Genomic DNA, 18,683 nt, shown 5'->3' on the forward strand with positions numbered 1-18,683 from the left:
ATCTTACGTGAACTATTGGGACACGTGAACATATAGCTCCTAAATCAACCAAAAGGTGCTGCTGTGCTGTGTTCTTGTACAGCATCTGTCTTGTCCTCTCCTTTTTGTCAGAACATCTAAATTTCCATCAAAAGCATCTCTGCTTCTGCTCTCATACAGAAGAATTCAGGATCCGGCCTCACATGACAAAACTGTGATTGAATGGATCTGCATGAGTAGTGTTCACAGTCTTAACAGCTTTTCCTCGTGTGTGTGTTTCTTCTCCGGGTATGGAGATAAATAATGCAGACAGGCCTCAGTGCTGTCAACCCCAAGTTTCATTTTTGTCTCTCCTCTTCATGCACCCCTACAAATATCAGTGCCACTCATCTTATTGTTCATACACGTTCGTGTTTAATCTGTCCCCTTCATCCACTTACACTCTGATGCCTTTAACAGTATCAACTAAAGCCTGCAGCTGGCTTTGAAGCATCAATTTCCTAAACAGGTTCAGTAACTCACTTCTTTGCTCTGACTTTTTATACTTTCCTCATATGCAATTCATTGATGCAGCATAATGTATATTGTTAGTTTTATCTTCATATTTTAATGAGATTTCTCCTGCAGTACAGTGTGCTTGTATTGCCGAGAAATTTAATTTTTATAACTGGACTCAATTATACAAGCTCACTGCTCTGTAGCGTACGCAGAGGTTATAGTTAAATATAAACATGCAAGCTGTCATACAGTAACTGAGACTTTACAGAGATCATTATTTAATTATTTAATCCTTTTTTAGACATCAAGTGTGCAGTGAATAGGTTTTTGCATTTTCTTTTATAGTTTGTGATAAAATGAACAAAAATACTTTAATAGACTTTAATATGTAAAGAAAACGAATCTCTTGAGCACTATGTAAGCAAAAAAAAATTTTAGTAAGTAAGTTTAAATTCATTTATTTAAAAAAAACTTAAAATACATATAAATAGGGCTAATGAGCCTGTTTTGGGTAATCCCCCATCTGCTGTTTGTTTGGATCCAGGTCAGCTAACTTTAGAAATTAGCATCACGCTGCCAGAGTCTATAAAAATATTAACCATCACTATCATTGCCAGTGTTACTACTGTCTGGGTAATGCGGGTTTAATGGTCCATGATAATAAAAAATGGTCTTTTGATTTAATGCACAGAAACACTGAATTTTGAGTCTCCATTCATGATAAAGCCAGGAGTTTGGGAGGGAGAAGGTTTGAATCCCCTCATGCGCCCCGCACTCAGCCCTCCCTAATTAGAACCAGAGCTTCTTACAGGAAGCAATCTTCCTGCCCGATGACATCACCGCTAAATCCATGCGTGAGTTGGGGGGTGACCTCAGCCTGTGGATTTGCTCGGGGTTTTTCAACACCCAAACAAATCCCAAGAAAAGCACCTTGTGATGACTTGAGTGTCTTTAGAGAGGATCGCGTGAACAGGTGGGCGGAGCTGAGCCTTCACCTCCCAGCTCAACAGTGACGATTTCCAGCAATATCAAGCCTGTGAACTGTGAGTCACGGTCATTCATACGTTATAAATTAATGAACTCTTTTAGGCATTTTCTCTCCTTCAGAGTCAGTAGTGAGAGAAATTAGTTTGATGTATCCTGAATCAGCCAGAACTGGTGTGTGTGTCTGTGCCCATTTGTCCCTGCTTTCATGTGTTTTCCTCGCAACACTGCGATGTGTGTCTGGACTTGTTTTAAGATCTCTTCAAACACTTCTATCATGACCATTTTCCTTAAAGCATCAACTTGAAACAGTGCCAGATTTAAAGGGGTAACAACATGCAAAGCCAGTGTTTTGGATGAGTTTAAAAGGACTTCTGAGAAGAAAGGGGGATAAATAATAACAGTACTAAAAGCAAAAGCATAATAAAGGCCTAGTTTTCTTAAGGAAGTGGAAGCTTTCATCTTTCTATAACAGTAATGTTCTCAATGAGTCTACAGGCCTGTGTTTAGTCGAGCAAGCTTCGAGTGGCACACATGAAAGGCTCCAGTCAGGCTGTCCAGACCGGTCTCTTGCTAGAATATGGTATCTATTCTCGCCTCCTCCCCTCCTTTCTTCTTCTTCTTCTTCTTTCCTTTACCCCCCCACCCCCCACCCCTCCTTCTCCTCCCCCGTGATAAAGGTAATGGGGAGCTGTGTGGCTTGCAGTGACAGTAAACCATGGTAAAATGGCTGTCAATGTTTTGCTCCCACCCACCCACCCACCCCTTTAGTTCTCCCCCGTCTGAGGCCCCCAGGGTTTAGGAAATGGAGCATTATTTTCCTGTTTCGACGTCACAAGCCAACCCCTCTGCAGCTGTTGCATGCTTTACAACTCTGTGTTTACAGGGGCTCCAGCTAAAGGTCCCCCTGCGCTAACACCCAAACTCTCACATTTCATAAATCAGCCGTTGTATTGCTGGCTGGATTTTGGATTCATGGATTTAAAAAAAAAATTCTTGCAATGTTGAGCCGTCACTCTCTCCACTCTAATGACTCCTTGTTGGTGTGCAAACCATGTGTGGGAACAGGTAAAATGAGCTTCCAGATGGCTTTGCTCTTCCAAAAGCCATAATTCACCTCACTGCCTGTAGACTCATTTAATCATCACAAAAACAAAAAGATTAGACGCCCGGGATTAAAACGTGTGGAAGAGAACAGGCTCGCCGCACTTATTTAAAGCCCTCATTTGATCGCCTTTGAATTACACACAATAAAACCCTGCTTAGAACAAAATTATTTTAGTTCCAGTTTGTCGGGGTTCCCCTGCAGAAAATCTGCATTTTTCTATGCCTGGAATTAAAACATTTTTTTTCTCCTCTCTTTCTAAATCCGCTCACACATTTGTTTTCCGTCCCACCCACTTCCCTTTATCTTTTCTATACCCACCTCCCCATCGACTCCCTTCCCCCCTCCTCGTCCTCTTCGCCTCAGCACTTAGAGGCTTAAGGGAGGGATGTACCACACGAGCCACTCCCTTCTTACAGCCACCCCTTCCCACAGTGTGGAATGGTACAATCCTGCTTTGCATAAGTTTCCTCTGAGTGGGTCTGTGTGTGTGTGTGAAGGCCAGTACTGAAAGAATTATTAGTCCCTTTTGAACGGTTTGGATGTATGTCTAGAGAGAAAGCTAGCGTGCCGCTGTACTATACCTTTATCACTTAAATTGTTAAAGCTATAATGTATTGCGCCTACCCTGTCCCTGGAATGGGCAGTAACTCTTTAATGTATTACTACAACGGAAAATCGGTGAGTAGTCTCTCTGGGAATGTGTGTGTGTCTGAGACAGAAGGGAGCTGTATAAAGTGTGGTTGCCTGTGTGTGTATGTATACGAGTGTATCCCTTTGACTGTCAGTCTGATTTTATGTGAAGTTTTTGCACTTATTGGTTTGAACTTTTAAAGCACTTTGTTCGCCTCCTTGCATGCAAGTGCAAGCGTCCGATGCTCCTCTGCCTCATTTTCCACTGCATCAGTTAAAGCTGTCACACAGTGCAATTAAAACAAGTGACTCAAACCTGCTTTGTACCACGTACAAGTAAATATTCCAGGTTAGACATATTTTAAAAAAGGAGGTTTTGCCCTTTTTTTTCCAAAGCATTTTCCTCTCATGCAGAGAATGAAGCAGAGCAGCAGAACGTTTTTTGCAGTCTTGAATTATTTTTACTGGCTGCTCGCTTCAACTCCGAGACTGGGTTGAAATAATAGCAAGTGGGAGTCTGGGAATGATTAAGGGAAAGAGGCTGCCTGTTGAGGTTAGACTTTCCTGTTTGCAGATTGAGCTCCAAGCACCAGTGTTGCTGTTATTCCATCTGTTTTTAATCACTTTAGCATTCTTGACGCCACAGGGAGCCTAATGTGATTTCTGAACTTTTCTGTAATGACTTCTTTGATTTTTGTTACTCTAAAAAGCTTTTCTCTGTGACTGCTTTTGTGTCAATACATACGTTAATTAAAGTGTGCTGCCCTCAGAACTTTGGAGTTTCCATAGTTTGTGTGTGTGTGTGTGTGTGTGTGTGTGTGTGTGTGTGTGTGTGTGTGTGTGTGTGGACTTGTAGGTGTAAAGACGAGCTATGCTTGAGGTGTTTTACTGTAAAAATCTAGTGGACTGATGAGTCTGTTCAAGGGCAGTCTAACAACGGGTGAAGTAGCTCTGCAGTGCATTTCAGTAATCCTTAAGTAATGATCCTGTCATAAGCAAATTACGCAGACAGATTTCCACCTGTCACTGCACGTGTTGTTTTTGCTGTTAGATAAAAAGGGCATTTGAAAGAGAAATGAAGAGGTTAGCTTTTTTATGGCATTGTATTTAAAAGGTCATGTTACTCATGCTTGTGTTTCAGCTTTCCTCATAACCCATTACGGCATTTCCCTTTTTGTTCTCGCTGCACAAAAGATGACTTTGATCTTTTTCATATTAAGTATTAACAGGCTTGTGTTACATTTGGTGATGGGGAGAAAATTGATAGCATGTGGACAGAATGGGCAAACTTTTATGATCAAAAGCACTTGTTAAATAACCACCAACAACTTTTTTTTCTTTCTTTTTTTTTCTGTTTTGCTTGCAAGGAAAAAGAAGGATGGTGCTCATTCTTTGCACCAACTTCATCCACATTAATTTGTTATAATGCAGAGTTGCATAGCAGGCTCACCATCTGGAGCACTGGGAGAATTCACAGTGGGCCATTGGCTTGTGAGTTGGTGGCACGGTACCAATACAGATGGAGCAGCTCACTGAGCTTTCTTCCGTTGCCTATTAGTGGAAAAGAAAAAATTGAAGTGAAAGCCCTGCAGCGATTTTTTTTTTTAGACCCCTTTTTGTTGTTGTTGTTGTTGTTGTTGTTGCTGTTCTGGTGGTGGTTGTTGTTTTGCTTCACAGAAAGCTGTCCTTCACAAGTGGAAGGACATAAAATTAGACCAGAAAATAGCAAAAACGCTAATGTCACAACATGTTTTCTTTAAAGTGCCACATGCCTGTTGTTGTTGTTGTTGTTGTTTTTGTGGTGCAACAGGTTGGATCCTGCTTTCTAGAAGCCTACATGGCGCATGTGTTTTCTGCACTGCAGTATGCATGCTTGACTAAATATCCAGGACAAAGTCAGAGTATTTGCATAAATTGTACGGCATACTGTGATTAGTCAGCAAAGTTGTGTTGATGCCAAAACCAAATTTTTGTGACATTACTGACTGGAAGGTATTTTTGTGCTTCTTGACGTTACATTTGGATGTAAGATTTAGCTGTTTAGCAGTTTATATGTTTTTATTAGATATGATATAATAGAATAAACATTATTATTCTCTTCAGATCTATCCATCTCCTTCAGTTGCTTTCTTTGCTTTCTTCTAGTCAAGAATTCAATTCTTTGAGGGCATTTAATGTTTATATTTCACTTAAATGTGAATTCACTGAAATTTTTATTTCTTCACATGCTCATGTAAGCGTTTGGCTTCCACTGCTAACTCTTACAACATCAAAACGTCGTGCCACTAAAAGTTGGTCTTTGTGTTGGCTCAGTGTCACGGTTTTATGCATAAAAATACTGAAGCTTTTATTTTCCAAAAAACATTGGCAGATATCGCACACAAATGTCGAACAACGCCCCTCTAAGAGAGGAGACTGAGCTCAGCTTTAGTTTGAAGAGGCATCGATTCTTTCTAAGCCCTGCAAGTGTTTAAGATTTGGACTTGAAACAAAATGCCCCAGAGAGTTGGTTCGATTCCAAGTAAAGACATACCATATAAAACAGGACAAGCCATTAAGAGTGTGTTTGAACTCTTCTCTTTGAGGTTTTTGGCAATTAGACAGACTGATTCTTTCCTTACTTTTATTTATTTTTACATTTCCCTTCCCTTCCTGTTATTCTGTGATGTCCTTTGTGGTCGTCGACAGATTTTCTTTCAGCCTTTGATATTTTGATCGGTAAGGCGTGAACTTCAAACACAGGTACCGCAAGGCTGGGAGGCACATGGGAAGGTGTGGAGGATATATTCACCAAAATCAAGCTTCATAGATTATCATTAACTAAAAGTCATTGTTTTCTTTCATAATTTATGATTCATATTCAAATAATTAGTTGTAAATAAAAAAGGTGCCACTGTAAGATTTGTCTTTTGTGTTGATTTTATTTAAGAAATAACGGCTGGTGCTCAAATAGCCAGTATAGGCGTGTGCTGGTGTGCTGATCCGTGTGAGTGACGGCTTTTAATTAATGGCCTTGTAAAAGGAAACCCAGGCGGGCCCTCTCCTCCATAGGCCTGGCGGAATGAGGCACCCGGTGTTTGGGATGGTTTATTAATGCTTTGACTGGTTAGCCCAGGGTAAAAAGGACAATTAGCATTATCCGCTGCCATATGCTGCCCATTGAGCGTCTGACAGAGGCGAAAGACAAAGCCCGGGTTCCCGTGTGAGGCTAACCTGAGATCTCTCTGGAACTTACTATCAACCCTGGTCACATGTGTAAGCCAGAAGACCCATGAGGGTTGCACCCCTCCCAGAGCACTTTAATTACACACCCAGACAACAGCGTGCGGGAGACCTGCTCACTCAGCAGAGTCTCGCTTAAGCTGCATTTTGATGTGATGTTCACGTGTATGTGCGAGCGTTTCAGCGCGAACACTTTGTTTGCCGTGCATATTTTCCATCAGCACCCCGTCATAAAAGAACTTAAGTAAGTAAACAACCTTTGTGGTCGTCATCACGTCCACGTGCATTAGGAACCAATTTGGAGGAGTGAGCTGTCAACATCTGAGTGTGAAATGAGGCCATTAAACGGCAGGTTTATCTTGCTGAGTGGGGACACAAGCTGGAAATGTGCAGGTGGAATCGAGCTGGCAGGTCTGGCTCTGATTAGTGTTACACGACAGTGGGGTCATCCAGTCCTGTCTGTGGGAGGGAGAATTTGTCCAAAACTTTTTCTCCCTGTTTCCCTCCTTTATGCTCTGCCTCGCTCCCTCGACCTCCATCTGGAGTGGATGAGGTCAGAGACCACATCACTGGTGTTTGGACTCCAGTCTTTTTGATCTCACCACCCAGATTGGCACACACTCACAGCTGTACAACAGCGTGCTCATTGTGTCTCCTTTCCCCCGCTAGCTTGCAGGTAGAAGTATAAAGAAAGCAAAGCAGGCTCTTTTTGTAGCGCTTATTTGATTTCTGCCTCTCTGGGAATGCTGCAATTTGCCAGGCATTTAGTCTATGCATGTAAGCGGGTGTCATTATACTTCCATTAGAGGTTGAGTTGATCTGAAATGCAAATACTTCTGATAATCCACTCCCCCCGTCATGAGCTTGATTGCTTGCTAGTCATTAGAATGTGTGTATTTATAGTTGTAGGGCTGTTTCTGCAGTGGATGTGTGCGTGTGAGATCACATACTTGTATAGACCCTAATATGATTGTGCTTTGCATTTTTAGGAAGCGTGTTTACTTCACAGAAACTGATATAAGAGAGCTGAATGAGTTTGAACACCCTCATACCGTGTGACAGTCTTGGTGTTTCGGTTTCTTCTAATGACGATCATGTTCTCCTGGCAGGTGTACGCACCATCTCCAAACTCAGAAGACTTCAACAGAGATTCACCTTCGTACTCTTCTCCAAAACCCTCCAGCAGTATGTTTGCAAGCACTTTCTTCGGTAGGTTCAAAGCAAAGTCTCCATGTTTTGGATAGAATTACCATCTACTGCTTATTTTTTTTAATACCCTTTTATTACACTGGTGTGTGTTGAGTTTGTGCACGATTAACCAGCAAGTATGAGAAGGATTAAACGCACTACTGTATATTCCATTCATGCTCATTTCTCATTATTTAGAAGGATAAGCAGGATAAGACCAAGTGAGCATTTCTGGGTTTTGGGTTTTTTTGCAATCCCAGCCATTGACCTCTGAGAAACACAGCTAATGTCAAGAAATCTAGCAGCCACCTCATCTCACCAACTCATAAACAAGGACAAACGTCATATTTAACAGCATAAACCAGATGAGTGCATTCTTTCGACTGTTTAAACTCCCATTAAGTCACAAAAACTTTGAGAACCTCTGGCCTAAATTAAAGTCAGTGTGGTATGTTTTCATCAAGTTATCACCTAGAACCTCAGTTTGTTCCATTAGTTTGCATTTTTATTTTTGTTTTCAGTTCATTTTAGTTTCCTGAGTGGGTTTGCTCTTTTCAGTTTTGTTTTTATTAGTTTCAGTAGTATTTTGAATTTATTGTTATTATAATGTGGGTGGCTTGTGTCAGAGATCAGATGTTCAATAGAAATTTAACACTTTATGTCATGCGTCACGAAAAAACCTGGTGTTTGTTAGGTTAACGCATTTGGCCAGACTGACAAAAAATAAAGTGAAAGAAAATTGCCTGATTTTGTTTATTTCAGTCAATTTTCTAAGCTCACAATGTATTTCAGATGACTGAAGTATTTTGTTTACACCTAGTTTTAGTTTTTTGTTTAGTTTTGTTAACAGTTATAACCTTGGCGGTTATCGTGAGCTCCAAAACCACTGAACCAAACATCTGTTTAATTTTGTAGTTTATATGTTGTCAGACAGATTGAGTTGTTAGATGTGTGCTCAGATTCTTTTCAGTGGGACTGACTCCCACACACACACACACACACACACACACACACACACACACACACACACACACACACACAAACACAAACGTCTTCTTGTTGCTCTTTAGCGTTTGTGTTATCTCAGCTGTGTTCAAGACAAGGATCGTGTTTCAGTCCCGAGAGGGAAAAAAACCTAAAAAGTGCTCTTTGGATGACCCCCAAGTTTTAAGGGTAAAGTTAGGGGGTTAGCCGTCTGTCTAACATGTTGTTTCCTTCAGTTCTAATCCATTGTGTGCTAAAGTGATATGTTTATTGGTTTTAGATGGTACCCACAGTTCGTCTGACCCGTGGAATTCGTCCAATGGCATCAGTCAGCCCGGCTACGGGGGAATACTCGCAGGATCTTCATCTCACATGCCACAGTCAGGAAACTACAGCAGCCTGCACTCACACGACCGTTTGGTAAGCTTCACAGCTCGGCCGGCAGCACTTAGGCTTTATGAATAAGTGATAGATGATTGCTAGTAAGTTTCTGTTTTGCCCTCACGTTTACATGAACGATCCAGTGTGTATTGTTGAACACGCAGGGCAAATAAATTCTGTTGAAGCCCTGGTTTTTGCTCTGCTCTCCCATAGCGCATCTTCCTCAGTTGGAGGGATCTGTGTGTGTCTTAAGTTGTTGTCTGGTTATTATCAGTGAAGACACCGCTGACCCTCTTTGTGTCAGCGTTTGATCTTTTTTCGTCCGCCTGCCTGCTTCACTTGGCAGGGCATCACAGGGAGGCTGCAGATGCTGCCTGCCCTCTCTTTATCTCTGTCCCTCCCCCGCTACACGAACTTTTACTGCGTGACAGCCTGGAAGACGTCAAAGGGCATTTTTAATTTCAAGAATAAATAAATAAGCTCTTTCTTTCTTTCTGTCTCACACAAACACATTTATGATTGAAAATAACACTTTTCTCTCTTCCCGATTTTCCAGAATTACCCCGCACACTCAGTCTCTCCAGACATCAATGCCAGTCTTCCTCCCATGTCCAGCTTCCACAGAAGCAACACCAGCACTTCACCATTCGTCACTGCGGCACACACCCCGTCCGTCACCTCGGCCGATGGGATCATGGGTACGTTCTTGTGTTAACAGTTCAGCTACCTGCTCAGGTTGGCTAATTACTGACACCGCAGTGTAATCATAGCTGAATGTTCATTCTGTGAAGGCACTGAGTCATGCAGGGGGACAGCTGCTTTGTGCACTGTAACCGCTCCACATTTGTCTGAGTTTGCGATTACAAAGCTTCGCTCTGTGTTTTTGTAGCTGCTGCAAATCGGGGGACTGCCACTGGAAGCTCGCAGACTGGAGACGCACTGGGCAAGGCTTTAGCCTCGGTGAGTTACGCTGTTATGTCTATGATGGAAAACGTTGCCTATCAATACTAAGTATTTTCCGAGTAGCGTCAGTGTTGCTTAAGGCATTTTGGTCAAGTTCAAAGAAGTTTTTGCATTTCTAGTCAAGTGTGAAACTCATGTCTGACTTCTTTAAGCCCTCGAGCTCAAATGGTTCTGATTTTTCTGCAAATCAAAGTAAAAATACCCCCCCCCCCCCCCCCCCCCCTTTTTTTATTTATTTAAAAAAAAAATTTTTTTTAGTGTTTTGTCTCCAAAGAAGGTGACCTCCGTAATCATGCAGGGAATTAAATGCTATACTGACCGCTGATTAAAACAGCCCAGAGGACAAGTTTATAGTTGTTTTTTTGTCTTTTGTTTTTTTGGCCTAAGCCTGGATAATTGTGGGCTTAAACTAAGAGTATTCAAGAAAGGCAACTGTACATTAAAAAATACTCCTAAAGCCAATGGATTACACTTCAGGGACATCCTGTAATGGTTCAGTCCTTTAGGTTGTTTATAGTGTTATGTGTCCGAAGTGGACTCACAGATAAACGTCACTATTTGAATTGCATGATGAAAATGATGACGTACATGTGCATTTATGTAAACGTTTTTGTGACACAACAGACACTTTTTATCCTAAACCCTTCCCTTGTTTCCTCAGCAACAATATTTGCTGTTTCCATTTACGCACTGGATGTATTTTTGCTTTGGATTTCAAACCTATGATCCTCGATATTTCAGCTAAATTTTCAAATGGTGTTTAACATGTTGCACAAACATGAAAGCAGCGTTTTAATTTTACACACAGCACGAGCTGTTCGTGTAAGAGGAATATTTCTTAGGAGTGTGAATCCAAAATATGAGAATTTGGGCATGGTAATAACAAATTAAGTCCTTTATATTTGCAGACTCAATTCTATTAGCATGACAAAGCTGGAGTGAAATGGACACGGTTGGACTAGGGTGGGGGTGGGTGCATGGATCAGGGGTGCACAGGGGAGTTTATAACTGCTGTGGCTCAACTCCATGGGCCCCCCTTTGTAGAGCTTTTGTTCTCGGCCCTTTTAAATTGGCCGTGCTTATTGGCCCAATGCCGCCTGCGGGAGCGTAACTGATGATGAGGCGGAGCTTCATTTATTCCAGTAAAATGAGCCATGTTTCACTTTGAATGCAGCGTTATTAGCCGGTGAGTGAAAAGAATAGAAAGTCATATATTGTCGGGTCAGAAGTCACGGTTGTAAACAGCTGTCGAGAAACTAAGAAAAATTTGGAGATTTGTCTTGAGTTTTATTGGTTTCCAACGCAGAGATAACCGCGCTATTAATCCTCCTTAGTTTTTCACTGAATTGCATGTCTGGGAGTGAAAATGCTGAGCAGAGAGAAGCTCTCCGCTCTCTGAGTGTCGCGGGGCATAAATACTCATTCTTCCCTTCAGACAACAGCCGATCCTCCTCCACATTCAGCGCCACACACTTCAGTGAAGCCTCTATCCTGATACTCCAAGCTGATTGAAAAACTAAAGCCCTGAGATCAAGATTGAATAAGGAGATTATTAATAATGAGTGCATTCTATCATCCCCACAGAAGTTGAACGCTTTCCTTCAAGCTCAATTTGATCTTAACTTGGAGGAGAAATCTCTGTGGATCTGTTGTTTTTTCTCTGCTAATTAGTCAGGATCCACCGTAATACCCTGACTTCTCCGAGGCATGTTCCATTATGGCACAAATATCCTCTTATTAAAGAGGAAAAGGGAAAAAAATCAGGGACGTGTTTGTGCTTTAATCCAGCATTTGTTTAAACAAATGAAATCCCTGTGAAAGTTCTGAAGACATAATCTCCTCGTTCCCTTGTGATTGACACGTCATCCTAAAACTCAGTGACCTCAGCGTGACCTATCCGAGGATGGCACGACGAAAACTGCCAGTATTGCAGCAATGAAACCAAAGTAATTCAATTGTAACTATTTGTCCTCTTTAAATAGACTATGAGGTTTAAAAAGAAGCAAGAAAAAACAACATTTGAATATGACGGGGTTTTGATATATGGCTCAGAGTATAATCTCTGGCTACAGCCTGAATTGTGCCCCTTGAGATTTCCTGTTGTTGGCTTAACGGGGTTTCCAGGTTGGGCGTCTGCACACTGGAAAAACTGGACACCTATAAGCAGAGAGTCTGTATACGAGTGAAAATAAAGTGTGCTCCTTTAAAACAGCCTCGTTTCCTAAAAAGGTTAAAAAACAAATGAAATTTGAGAGTGCGTTTAAACGATTAATTTAATTGAAAATAGTGCAACGACCTCATTGAAACATTTGAAACAGAAAGTTGGTGGCTTTCGGACTTTGGCTAATTTTCCATTTGATGTTAGGAACTTGATTTGGAAAGCCGGAAAAGCATGTTTACTTTACTGTTTTTATAGAAGGGTGGTGTACATTGGTAAACACGCTCCTGCTTCAAATTCATCTTATTTTTATTTTTTATTTTTTTTATCTATCCTGTCTCTCCTGATGTCTTCCTCTCTGCCTCTGCAGATTTACTCACCTGACCACACTAGCAGTAGTTTTCCATCCAATCCGTCGACACCTGTGGGTTCTCCTTCACCTCTAACAGCCACAGCAGGTGCAGCCTCAGCAGGTACAGTGGTGACTGCTGCTGGCACCCCGTCTGGAAGGCCAGGTAGGTCACCAGCCTGTGGATTTTAATCTCATAAACACTGTCTGCACACATATACTAGATACCAGCAGAAACTGCTTCATAAAGGCTTTTTTTCCCCAGGTAAAGTGCCGGTAACTCACTCAATGGCTATTTCTTTCCTAGAATAGCCAAGCTAATTATCAGGCTTTCATGAATATGTGCCCTATTTTAACTGTGGAAGTGCAATAACCCACACAAAAAGGCAGGTCTTTAGGCTGCCTCCAGCTGTGCTTTCTGATTCATGTAGTATAAAAAGGCTGGCTGAAACTGAAGTGGGAGGCAAATGAAAGAGTTTGATTAATAAACCGAGTCTTGTTCACTCAGTGTTGTCATCCCTCCTAAACAGCTGTGCTAACGACAGGTAGGCTTCTCCAGGAAAGTGTGTTATTGTGTGGACGCTGGAGTTATTGTCACAGCTAATTTTTCTGCTTTATCTCACATGATTAGCCAAAACATCATACAGTAACTGTGACCGTGTCTGCACCGTCATGCATCTTAGGAATAAAAGAGGAAGTAATGAATTTGAAGGTCTGTATTTTATGTAATAGTCACAGCTCTGCTTGTACTGGTCAGTGAATATAGGGCCCTGTGACTTCAATTAATTCAATTAATTACTTTTACTCTGTGCTGCATTAGTCGGATTAATTAAAGCCTAAGTAGAGTGAATTGTGAAGAGTTTCCCTAAAACTTAATTTAATACCCCCTTTTAGCTTTAGAGCATCTCTAATCATTTGGTCGTCATTCTCCGTGCTTTATCTGAGTCGGGGCAGTTAATGCCATTTCTACATGAATCCATCCTAAAAGAAAGCTTAGTTTAGTCTGGGATAAGGCTGAACATCCACTGAATTGACAGCCACGATGAGTATTTAAAACTGAAGAAACGCGAGAATTAATTTTCAAGCGAAAATGTTCCAAGGAAGTTTAATCTCAAGCAAATAGAAGAGATGCCTCATGCCAGATTTATCTGCTGGCTGTGCTCTTTCTGCGGTCCACGAGCACAAAAGTGACACCATTTATACTGAAAGCATGAAATCTGTGTTACAAGTTTATTCTTCACCTGCATCTGCGTCAGGGGCTTTATTTTTGTGGCTGAGGCAGCCGCTCCGCATTGACTCCCGGTGACATCACAGAGAAGTTTTGGCTCTCAGCTTTTTAGGAGGCACTTTGCTCGAGCTCGGGAGTTTAAATGCAGCCAAGAAGTACCTTCAGAATTACGTGTAGTTTATTTTTTCTGCTGTCATTTCCTTTAAGTGATAGAAATTTATGGACAAACTGTGGAATGACTGCGGCTCTTGGGGCGGCGAAGGGTTTTAAGTTATTGAAAAGCTTTTCATATTTGCAGAACTGCATTTATGGCTTATAATAGCAGCTCATACTATTCATTCTACTTTTAGTAAAACAGTTTCAGGAGTAGATTTATTGTTATATAATCCTGCTTTCCCAGACAAGTGTTTTTGTAGTTAGATTTTTTTTTTTTTTGGGGGGGGGGGGATGGGACGACCAGTTTCCCTCTGAATTGTAATTATTTTCTGCAACAAATTCAGAGAACAAAAGCAGGAAAGTAGTAAGGAAATCAGGGCGGCCCCATCAAGGGGATCCTGTTTGTAGTACACAGTACTTTTAAGTACCGGAAAAAAGATGTAGACGAAGAAAATGGTCCGTCAGATATGTTGACAGAGGCGGGAGACCAATGGAAAGAGAATGAGAGGGGGGGACAGTAAGGGAAAGCCCAGTGTGTTGTTTCAACGGGCAGTTGTGTCATGTGTGGTAATGGAGTGGCGACAGCTGTCTCTACGTATGCCCCCCTCTTCCTCAGCTGTTGCCCTGCCCCATGGACAGCTGTTCCCCCAGCACACACACGCATACACACACGCAGACCAGGCGGCAAAATGCCCCATTTATTCACCAGTGAGTGAAGGAAGGTGGCTGTGACTCAGCTGATCAGAGTGGCGGTGATGTGTCTGTTGACCTATTTCCAGTACAGCGCGCTGCACCTGAAAACTGCAACAATATGACAAGCTGAAAAAACAGTTCAGTGTTTTATTGAATGAAGAAAATCCATATTATATAGATATATATCTATATAATATATAAAGCACTGCTGCCAAATATGTCATGTGGAATTATGGGGAAAAGATATAGTTTTACTAATTATTCGTCCTTAATGTGCCTCCAGGCTTAGAAAAAGAACGATACTCTGAAAGTAGCCCAAAATTTGGCTAGTTGTTGATGTAAGTTTCCAAATCCATTCATCATTGGGACTGCACCAATATACAGCACATTACTCAAGGCTGGTTTGTTCAATTAGCCTTCTCTGGTGCACTTGGGGACCAGAGCTTCAGTCTAATTTTTCATAGCCGCCAGCCAGCAGAGGCTTATGTGAAGTTCCTGTCTCACTCACCTGGGAGAAAGCTGAGGCAGAACAGAGACTTTTTCATTTCCTCCTCCAAAGTCACTTTTAATAGTCTGTTAATTAAAGTCGGCTTTTCCAAGGCTGTGTGTGAGTGTGTGTGCAGAAACATGAAAACTCATAAGACCACAGAAGAGTTGTTAGACATTTCATTGGGATGATTTAATGGAAGTTCCCTGAGCGTGAAAGGTGTGATTTTTCTAGTGTTTGTCAAAAATATACATCAGCTGCATTTTTACCACTTTTAACCCCTTAAAGCCAAGTGTGTCATATCTACTGCAAGAGGTTTTGAGGCTTCTGCATCATCAGTGTGATTGTTTTTTCCCCCCCCCTGAAAAATCTGAAAAAATACATTTTTAAGAAATAATTGCAAGACTGTCAAATGTAGCAAATATGATACATATTAAAACTCACACATGCAAATTAATATACATAAACACAATGTTCTAGAAGTTATTTCATGGTTTAGGCTTTAAAGGATTTAATAGCTAAGTTATTTGTGTACTTGTTCTGACAACATCGGTCTGATTTTGTAAAACTGAGAAATAAAAACGCTGCGTCACCCCGCTCAGCACGCTATAGCTTTGAAATGATGTAAATTAAGCTTTAAATTAAGAATAAAAAACCATCAGCGTTCCTCAGGCTCCTCTGCCTTTATCATGGGGTTTTCATTGCTGGTTATTTTAGCAAAATGAATTTCTAGAATCATGCGAAATGACTGATAGCAGAAACAAAGTCTCCTTGTGTGGATCACGCAGCAGTGCGCACCATTTACAAGGATGTGGGCTGGGTTTAGCATCCTAACACTATAATAGACACCAGAAGAGCTTGGAAAGACTACGGACACCCTATCCTACTCTGTAAATAACCTGGAAAGGTTCATTACTGTCAAAGTCCATTAAGGTTATTTGATTGCAGTATAATGCATTGCCTCTTGTTGCACATGGCTGGCACTACTTGGATAATTGCGACTCCAAAAAGGAAAGAAAGAAATGTTGTACTGTAGCTGGAAATGTGATGAGCAGATGTGGATTCCTCTTCTTTAATTTACACCAGATCAAATCAGCTTGATTTGCTTTCCTGTACTGGCCGGTAGATTAAATTTTTGGCTCAGATAAACATGCAAAAACTCACTGTGCCAAAGGTAAATTATAATCTCTCTCCCAGTGCAGAGTGTCTTAGATATCTCTGTATTTAGATCATATGATTAAAATGCACTGGTCTTTATTTAGAGCAGAATTAGATTTGACTTTATGGGACACATTAGTGGAATATTCAGGCTCATATATTTACAGATGTAAATTATATAAAGATGATTGACTTTAGTGCTACCACATCACCAGTCAAAGATGCTTTAAACTGACTAAAAGTTAAAGAAAAAGAAAGCCCATGTAATTATTTCTTTCACCAAAAGCCTGCATGAAGATCAGGTACTAAAACAGTCAGCAACGGTGCACTTTTGATTACTGGTTCCTGATGTTTTTGCACGTTTCTGGAATAAAATTAAAACATGCGTGAAAACTAGTCCTGAGCGTGATATTTTTCACTGCTCACATTGTTCTCATAGCCATGGTTATTAATGTGCAGATGCAGCGTTCATTTCAGGGTGGAAGTGGGTGTTAGTCAAACCCTGCGCAGGCTCATGTGTCAGGATGCAGTCCAGCCATCAGGAAGTGATGCAGTTAAGCTCTGAAAGATAAAAATACCTCTCATAGAACAACAAGAGACCAGAAAATCAGGATGTCAGTGTGTTATGACTGCATGTTATTGTGTTTGTCAGTGAATGATTTTTTTGTGTCGGCGTACCAGGATGAGGCTTTTGGCCAAAACTGAATCAGATAATTGTTAACACTGACCTTCACTTTGTCTCTCCTCAGGTACCAACCAGTGGCCCCGTGTTGGTGGGCAGACCCCCTCCTCCCCAAATTATGAGAACTCCCTTCACTCACTGGTAAGCTCTCTGCCCGCCTCCATCATTCAGTGAGAGGAGGATATGATGGATGCTCGCTTTAGATAAGCTGCCCATGAAGGACTGAGCTAGCATTACAGTGAGATTCCTGTCTGACAAATGTTTTGCTGAGGAAGGTGGGGGTAGAGGGATAACCAAACTGAACAATACCTGTCCCTTGGGGCATGCCATCTGTCCTCCACTCTGTGGGCCGGGTCTGGGATGACAGTTGGGGGATGGGTTTAGTTATGGGGGCTGGTGTGGGGGTGGCAGCTGTTTGCTGAACCTCTTCTCCAGAATTCCTTCGCTGCCGTACGACCAGAGCTGAAGATCGGATTTCATGCAGCCCTGCTACCTGATGCACATGTCATGTGTTTACATACTCTACTGGGAGTTTATTCAAGGGATAAACGGACTTAAATAAACTTACTATACAGATCCACAGACATATTTATATGATAAATAAAGACAGTATAATGTTAGGCAATAACCCAGCTGATCCAAGCAATGGGTGAACAAGTGAATTCATAAAACATATGGATCATAAGTGTTAACAAAATGCATTTATGTTTCATGTGTATGAAAGAAAGAAAATATTGACCGATATTGAATTTTCTTATCACCAGCAATTCAAATTGTATTGGTGTCGAAGTTTAACATGATTATATGTTTCTATGACCTCACAGAGAAGACCCGCAGAAGTAAAGGATGGAGCTTTTAGCCATGCTGTGATCTTAGAGGGACATAGATTCATCCTGACATCGTCTGCAAAGCTCCTTCATAATCCGTATTCACACGTAACAATGAAAAGACATCCAGGTTTAATATAAAGGATCCTATATCTACCTGGTAGAGATGTTCCTTAAGAATGTCTTGAACCCATACCCGGTTGTTTCTGAATCATTTAGGCTTCTAAGAGGTAAAAAAACATCAATTGCAGTTTTTTATTGAATGATGAATGAAAAATGCAGCTGGCAGCCACTGAAGGAAATTCTCATTTATTCTCAGCAACGTTCAAGAGTGTGCTGAAATAAAATCGTAGATCACGGTCCTCTGGTAGTTACGACAGAACTACTTGGAACATTGGAAAGTCCCAGAGAGCTCTTGGAAATGGTGATGAAGCTCTTTGAGGATTAGATTACAGTCAAAATGACTAATTTTGTTACTGGACTGGGCTGTGAACAGTAGTTATATTCGTTTAAGACGAATTTTTTTTAAAAACGGCAGACTTTGGTAATCAACAAAACACGCACAGCTGGATGAAATGAACATAAGAAGGCAAAGCAATAAGGCACAAAAGACAACAACATTATTTATCCCAGCACATAAAGTCAGTGTAAAGTTTTAAACTTGTGGCGATGCAGAAAATGTGACAAGTGCTGTAGTAGGGGTCTGTAAATACGCAAACAGCGAACCATTTTTATCTTTACAAAGTGAGTCGTCAGCAGCTGTGTGCTTCTTTCTAAATCCTGCCTCTTTCTCTCTATGTGCTATCACAAAACCAAAAAAAGTCTTTACCCACAGCGTGTTTGTAGTATTTATAGATTCTGATCTTTTTTTCTTAATTCTCTCTTATTCTTATTTGACTTTGCCAGAAAAACAGAGTTCATCAGCAGTTACATGAGCATCTCCAGGATGCTATGTCTTTCTTAAAGGATGTCTGCGAGGTACTCTTCAGATAGACTCTTTTTTGTTTT

General features: G+C 41.2%; 1 protein-coding gene across 5 annotated transcripts in view; it reads left to right on the forward strand.

Annotated features, from left to right (window-relative positions):
• tcf12 (transcription factor 12) overlaps positions 1-18,683 on the forward strand; it is an 84,879-nt gene that overhangs the window by 56,720 nt on the left and 9,476 nt on the right. For 4 of the 5 annotated variants that reach the window (XM_085269321.1, XM_085269300.1, XM_085269313.1 and 1 more), the window contains exons 9-15: positions 7,531-7,630; positions 8,874-9,013; positions 9,531-9,672; positions 9,864-9,934; positions 12,466-12,610; positions 16,916-16,989; positions 18,582-18,653. In XM_085269321.1, coding sequence (XP_085125447.1) covers positions 7,531-7,630; positions 8,874-9,013; positions 9,531-9,672; positions 9,864-9,934; positions 12,466-12,610; positions 16,916-16,989; positions 18,582-18,653 — 744 coding nt within the window. The remainder of the gene's footprint in view (positions 1-7,530; positions 7,631-8,873; positions 9,014-9,530; positions 9,673-9,863; positions 9,935-12,465; positions 12,611-16,915; positions 16,990-18,581; positions 18,654-18,683) is intronic. The other variant, XM_085269328.1, reaches the window with a different exon arrangement.

Source organism: Mchenga conophoros, linkage group LG1, assembly GCF_057382185.1.
Source record: "Mchenga conophoros isolate Kocher_MC1m ecotype Shallow Benthic linkage group LG1, M_conophoros_male_GT1.1, whole genome shotgun sequence".
Lineage (NCBI taxonomy): Eukaryota > Metazoa > Chordata > Actinopteri > Cichliformes > Cichlidae > Mchenga > Mchenga conophoros.